At 38.7% G+C, this 7587-nt stretch overlaps 1 protein-coding gene across 1 annotated transcript in view; it reads left to right on the top strand.

Moving 5' to 3' along the window:
• NUDT9 (nudix hydrolase 9) overlaps nt 1-6963 on the top strand; it is a 41819-nt gene extending 34856 nt beyond the window's left edge. Inside the window, exons 4-5 of the mRNA XM_032166530.2 lie at nt 2008-2092; nt 5495-6963. Coding sequence (XP_032022421.1) covers nt 2008-2092; nt 5495-5673 — 264 coding nt within the window. The 3' untranslated portion in view covers nt 5674-6963. The remainder of the gene's footprint in view (nt 1-2007; nt 2093-5494) is intronic.
• The last annotated feature ends 624 nt before the right edge of the window (nt 6964-7587 follow it).

Genomic DNA, 7587 nt, shown 5'->3' with positions numbered 1-7587 from the left:
CATGAATTCAGCTCTCTCTGAAAGAACATTTACATTTTAAATTATGTCATACAGAGATTTTTCTGGTTGATAATCATTTAAGTCTTGTGTCTATTTTGTCCATATACCCTCTGTGATAGGGTCTTGCTCTGATGTTCGGGCTGGAGTGCAGTGGTGTTATCATGGCTCTGCAGTTTCAACCTCTTGGGCTCCTGTGGTCCTCCCACCTCAGTCTTCTGGGTAGCTGGGACCACAGGCAAACACCACCGCACTGGGCTAATTTTTTGTTTTTTGTTTTATAGAAATGGGGTTTTACCATGTTGTCCAGGCTGGTCTTGAACTCCTGGGCTCAAGGATCCCCCCACCTAGACCTCCCAAAGTGCTAGGATTACAGGCGTGAGCCTGGCCTTCCATGCTTTTAAAAAAATACCTTACAAGGTATATGCACACTAATAATAAGAAAATAATAGAGTTTTTTTTTGTTTGTTTTTTGAGATGAAGTCTCGCCCTTGTCCCCAGGCTGGAGTGCAATGGTGCAGTCTCGGCTCACTGCAGCTTCTGCTTCCCGGGTTCAAGCGATTCTCCTGCCTCAGCCTCCAGAGTAGCTGGGATTATAGGCGTGTGCCACCATGCCTGGCTAATTTTTGTATTTTTAGTAGAGACGGGGTTTCACCATATTGGCCAGGCAGGTCTTGAACTCTTGACCTCAGGTGATCCGCCTGCCTCCGCCTCCCAAAGTCCTGGGATTACAGGCGTGAGCCACCGTGCCCGGCCTTTTTTTTGTCAGTTTTTATTTGGATTGCTTGTTTTCTTTTCAGAATTGGGATTTAGTTATTCATGTTGTCCAGATTTTTTTGAGTTACGTTTGTGCTAGATGAATAGATGCAAATATTTTCATATATTAATAGCTTAAGTAGTAATCATTAGTTTTACTTATAGATCTCCTTTGTTTAACTAGAAGAATCTACCTTTGTATTTCAGAAACTATAATCACAGAAAAATACTTAAGTCATGGACTCTTAAAAAATCATATTGCCCAAATCTGACTATTCTCAGATTCTGAAATTAGAGTTTGAGGTGTTGAGGGTTTCATGATTTATTTATTTATTTTGAAACAGTGTCTGGCTCTGTCACCAGGCTGGAGTGCAGTGACGCAATCTCGGCTCACTGCAACCTCTGCCTCACGGGTTCATGTGATTCTCCTGTCTCAGCCTCCTGAGTAGCTGGGACTACAGGTGTGCTCCACCATGCCCAGCTAATTTTTGTGTTTTTAGTAGAGACGAGGTTTCACCATGTTAGCTAGGATGGTCTTGCTCTCTTGACCTCATGATCCGCCTACCTCCGCCTCCCAAAGTGCTGGGATTACAGGCATGAGCCACCACACCCGGCCTGAGGGTTTCATGATTTTTAAAGTTGCCTCAAAAGAGAATATTGTTCTTTGGGAAATTTGAAACAAGCACATGAAGTACTACATTAAAAGTTTTATGATATTTACATTTCTTTCTTTTTTTCTTTCTTTTTTTTTTTTTTTTGAGACGGAGTCTTGCTCTGTTGCCCAGGCTGGAGTGCAGTGGCATGATCTTGGCTCACTGCTACCTCCACCTCCTGGGTTCAAGTATTTCTCCTGTGTCAGCCTCCTGAGTAGCTGGGACTACAGGCACCTACCACCATGCGTGGCTAATTTTTTTTGTATTTTTAGTAGAGACAGGGTTTCACCTTGTTGGTCAGGCTGGTCTCGAACTCCTGACCTCAGGTGATCCACCCACCTCGGCCTCCCAAAGTGCTGAGATTACAGGCGTGAGCCACCGTGCCCGGCTGATATTTATATTTCTTAAAAAAAATTTTGATAGAAACACATAATGTCAAATTTACCATCTAAACTGTTGAATGTACAGCTCAGTAGCATTAAGTATGTTCATGTTGTTGGGCAACAGGATATTTACATTTCTGATGCTAGTGAAGGTAACATGCTCTGCTGTACTCACTACACCTTGGACTTTTAAAAAATTTGTCTTCTTTTGAAAATAGATATATAAGGGATATGTTGATGATCCTCGAAACACTGATAATGCATGGATGGAGACAGAAGCTGTGAACTACCATGACGAAACAGGTAACTTTATATTTATTAAACTGACTGGGATTAAAGGATCAATTTAAGCCAGTAGCCCACTAAGGCATGATTAAATCTGGACTATTTTAGCATCTTAAACCAATTAACTGTTGATGGTAGGATTGTAGTTATATGAAAGCAAAATTGTTGGTATTAAAGGAATACGTAGAAAAAATCTTCAAAACTGTTATCACCAGTGGCTAAATTTTCTTTAATCCATTGGTAACATTTGAAATTAAGGTTGAAATTATAGGCTAAAATGATATGCTTTAAAGATGTCAGATTATTTATTGAGTATGGTTCCCTTTTTTTGCAAAACAAAAGCAACTTGGATTTGGGTAGGAAGTATGGCAATGATAAAGGAAATGGGATTTATATCTTACTATTTCAAATATTTTTGTAATAATCTTGGATTGTTAATACACAAAACAATAACAAAAAATTCCAAGTACTGAAAAAATTTTAAATGAATGCTGTTTCTGGTCCATGGAATTTAAAATTTTATGAGGAGGGTCAAACCTGTTGTTACAGAAGGAGAAAGGAAAAATCTGCTGTCTTAAAAATTAATTTGATCTTAATGTACACATTGAATGGCTCCCTTGAAACATATTTTATTGCTAAATTTGATTTGTTTTTATTTGTAGCATAAAAGTGGGGGCACCATGCTAGAGAAATGAAATGAATGTTCCACTCATAGTTCTTTCTGAGCTGTGTAACCTTGTACAAATCACTTGTCCTCTTGGACTCAGTTTTTTCACTTACAAAATGGGCTAGAACTAGAAGATCTGTTATTTCCATATCCTGTGCTTTTGCTTGTTGAACTTGGAGGAAACTCCTGGGACCATTCTCCATTCCTTCTGTATTTCCTCTAAGGTGTATTAGAAGAGTTTATCCTCCTAGTTTGAAAACTTAGAAGAAATATGCAGATGTAAATTAGAAGCAGGTCTGTACAACTTTAGTACTGATAAATTTGTTAACTACTTTAAATTTTTGGAGTTAAAAACAATGACTGATCCTCCAGAAGTTGATTATAGAGTTTATGGATTGTTCACTGTTTTTACCCTATCTTTTTCTCTCTTTAAACTTAAAAAATTTTGTTTTGATAATTCCAAAATCTCTGCCATATTTGAGTTTGGTTTTAATATTTGCTTTGTTTCTTTAGGCTATGTTTCTTGCCTTTTAGCATGCTTTTAGTGCTTTTTTTTTTTTTTTTTAACTCCGAGATGGAGTCTTGCTCTGTCGCCCATGCTGGAGTGCAGTGGCATGATCTCGGCTCACTGCAGCCTCTGCCTCTCGGGTTCAAGCGATTCTCCTGCCTCAGACTCCCAAGTAGCTGGTACTACAGGCGTGCACCACCATGCCTGGCTAATTTTTGTATTTTTAGTAGAGATGGGGTTTCACCATATTGGCCAGGCTGGTCTCAAACTCCTTACTTAAGTGATCCACCCACCTTGGCCTCCCAAAGTGCTGAGATTACAGGCATGAGCCACTGCGCCTGGCTGTAGTGCTTTTTTGAAAATTGACCATAATATAGCTTATAAGGGAACTAGGGCAAATAGTTCTTTAGTGTGAGGTTTTGTTTATCTGGCTAGGAGTTAGGCTGTGTTTTTTGTTTGCTGTCATTGTATGTGTCAGAGGCTAAAATTTCCTCTAGTTTTGGGTTTCCCTGGAGACTTCTTAAATAAGGTCTGAAGCATGCCCTTCTTTCAGCTGTCTTCCCCTTTTGTTAAACAGGAGTCCTATTGATAGATATGGTGGTAAATTCTAGAGGAAGGGGAATCATAGGAGAATATATGGTTAGATGTCAGTCTTTTAATGAGCCTGTGGCCCTGGGCTGTGACCCTTCATAAGTTCTTCTCAGCTTCCCTCCTACCTCCCTGATCCTTGGGAAAGACAGGAAATCCAGCGGGGGCTGGAGTTGGGTATTTCCTTTCCCTCAGGTTGCTTAGGGCTTGGTAAAATAGTTTTCCTTGAGGGCAGAGTGATCTGGGTGTATTTGAAAATGGTTACCTTTCCCCTCTCTATGTTGGAAGGGAAAGAGGATTTTTCTCCGGTCTTCACCTGGTGGCTTTCTTGGAGGTAAAGCTCACTAAAATGTAGGCCCCCTCTTCATACTGGTATGGCTGACCCCCTAGGAGATTTTATCTTTCAAGCTAGTCCAAAGGTCAGCTTTCAGCAGTTAGTTACCCTTTAAGTGTTCCTACCAGGTGCCGACTCCAGCGGTAGGCTTCTCTCCCTGGTCAGTTGTGATTCTCTGTATTTGCTTGTCTCTCCAGTTTTTGGTATGGCAGTGTGCTCTCTACTAAGAATACAAAAAAATTAGCTGGGCGTGGTGGCAGGTGCCTGTAATCCCAGGTACTCGGGGGGCTGAGGCAGGAGAATCGCTTGTACTCAGGAGGTGGAGGTTGCAGTGAGCCGTGATTGTGCCACTGCACTTCAGCCTGGTCAACAAGAGCGAGACTCCGTCTAAAAATAAATAAAATAAAATAAAATAAAATAAAATATTTAAGTAATGTTGCCTTGAATACTTTAATAGGCTTGTCTCTATTTCATTAGAATAAATTCTTCAAAGAGGAATTACTGGATTGCTTATTGTATCTTCAGTGCCTAGTACAGAGTCTGGTACACAAGATGCACTCTGGTATTTACAGAATGAGTGCTTGTCAAAGAAAACTTACTTTGTAAAAGTTCTTGATAAACATTGCCAAATTTCCTACAAAAATATGCCATTTATATTCCCAGCAGTGATTGGGAGCACTTATTTTTTATTTTTTTGATAATTTAAATTTAATTTTTTTTTTTTTTTGAGGTGGAGTCTCGCCCTGTCGCCAGGCTGGCGTGCAGTGGTGTGATCTTGGCTCACTGCAACCTCCGCCTCATGGATTCAAACAATTCTCTTGCCTCAGACTCCCAAGTAAGCTGGGACTACAGGCATGTGCCACCACTCCTGGCTAATTTTTGTATTTTTAGTAGAGATGGGGTTTCACCATGTTGGCCAGGCTGGTCTCGAACTCCTGACCACAGGTGATCCACCCGCCTCAGCTTTGTTTTATTTTTTTACATTTAAATCTCTCATCCCTCTTGGATTGATTTTGATGTAAAGTTTCATATTCGTATAATATAATCTCTTTTTTAAGGATAATCTTTTTAGAGAAAAGTCTTTGTATTGTGTGTTTATCTATAATTTAGGGACTTGGTTAAAATTTGGGCATTTTGGAATACTCTATTTTTTTTTTCTTTTATTCATTCTGCTGACCAGGGATGGAATAGTCTAGTTTTTAATTTACTTGGCCAGCTAGTACAATGATGATTTAAGATTATTTTAAATAAGAATACTTGATGATATAGATATGCTAAAACAGAAATGAATTTTTCTTGGTGATGGTTTTTCTTTTCAACCAGGTGAGATAATGGATAATCTTACGCTAGAAGCTGGAGATGATGCTGGAAAAGTGAAATGGGTGGACATCAATGATAAACTGAAGCTTTATGCCAGTCACTCTCAATTCATCAAACTTGTGGCTGAGAAACGAGATGCACACTGGAGCGAGGACTCTGAAGCTGACTGCCATGCGTTGTAGCTGATGGTCTCCGTGTAAGCCAAAGACCCACAGAGGAGCATATACTGAAAAGAAGGCAGTATCACATAATTTATACTATAAAATGGGCAGGGTAGGCCACTTGGCCTATTTACTTTCAAAACGATTTGCATTTAGAGTGTTTCGCATCAGAATAAAAAGAGTAAGATGAACTGGAACACAGAATTTTCAGCTCTTTGGTCAAAAGGAATATAAGTAATCATATTTTGTATGTATTCTATTTAAGCATGGCTTAAATTAAATTTAAACAACTAATGCTCTTTGAAGAATCATAATCAGAATAAAGATAAGTTCTTGATCAGCTGTATCTTCTGTTTTCCATCTAGTTCTTATTTGTCAATGGCCTTCGCTCCCGCTGCCCATCTTCTGAGGCCTGAAGGATGTTCCTGCCACATCAAGCTCCTTTAGGCAGAGTACCACCATTGGATGTATAGTTTAGTGTTTCATCTGATTTTTATTTAAATTATTTCCTTCACATTTTGCTTCACATGATCTTGTTGAAGCTAATTTTGAAAATGGAAACTATGTTTTCTTGACTTTAGAAGCGTTAGTTTTAAGAGGAAATTTCAGCCACTAGTCAATAGAGATCGGAATCAGTGAACAAGAGCTGATATTCTCATTTTCAAAAATTCTGAATTAAAAAAAGTCCAGGAAGTTAGTAATTTAAATCAATATGTTCATTAAATCAATATGTTCATTTCACTCTAGTGAAACTATTATATGTTGTAAATCAGTTAAAAATGGATGTTCAGAAAAGAATTGAAATCAGGACAAAAAATTACAGATGCTGGTGAGGTTGTAGAGAAAAAGGAATGCTTATACGCTATTAGTGGGAGTATAAATTGGTCCAACCATTGTGGAAGAGAGTGTAGAGAGTCCTCAAATATTTAAAGATATTTGACCCAGTAATCCATTACTGGATATATACCCGAAGGAATACAGATTGTTCTATTATAAACACTTATTCATGTGTATGTTCATTGCTGCACTTTTCACAATAGCAAAGACATGAAATCAACTTAAGTGCTCATCAGTGATAGACTGGATAAAGACAATGTGGTATATATACACTATGGAATACTATGCAGCCGTAAAACAGAATAAGATCATGTCCTCTGAAAAGACATGGGTGGAGCTGGAGGCCATTATCCTTAGCAAACTAAAACAAGAACAGAAAACCAAACACTGCATGTTCTCTTATAAGTGAGAGCTAAATGGTGAGAACACATGGACACGGGAACAACACATTCTGGGGTCTATTGGAGGGTGGGAGGAGGGAGAGGATCAGGAAAAATAACTAATGAGTACCAGGCTTAATACCTGGGTGATGAAATAATCTGTACAACAAAGCCTCATGACACAAGTTTACCTATATAACAAACCTGCACATGTACCCCTGTACTTAACAACAAAACAAACACAAAGGAAAATGTTAGCCATGTGTGAATTTTAAACTTGGTAGTCGCATTAAAAATAATAAGTAAAATGGTTTGTAATTATTTAATCCATTATATCCAAAATAATATGTGATCAATATATAATTATTAAGTAATTATTTTGGTTCTATAAAAACAGGAACGGAGGTGGAGGTTTCTGTGGGTTAGTGTTTTTTGTTAGGAAAGAAATGTTAAAGATTGAAATAGGTTTTTGAGAAAAGCATGGTTAATGTTATAAATCCCAGAGGAAAGGAGGGGTTGGTGCTTTGGGGGTTTTTGGAAGCAAGGAAGAGGAAAGAAAAGTAGTACTGCCTTGTCTTAGTGGACGTGTTTATCTCATTCTGGCTAAGGATCTCAGTTGGAAAGCCCTGTGATAGGAACTCCTATCCACCTAAGTAGGGTTGGGCTATAGCTGGAGCGTCTCAAGAAAAGCTTTAGGGGAGAGAGACATGATTGTTTT

This window comes from Hylobates moloch, unplaced genomic scaffold (assembly GCF_009828535.3).
Source record: "Hylobates moloch isolate HMO894 unplaced genomic scaffold, HMol_V3 SCAFFOLD_2, whole genome shotgun sequence".
NCBI lineage: Eukaryota > Metazoa > Chordata > Mammalia > Primates > Hylobatidae > Hylobates > Hylobates moloch.
The sequence above is the reverse complement of the archived record's forward strand: the minus strand, read 5'-3'. Positions and strand labels throughout refer to the sequence as shown.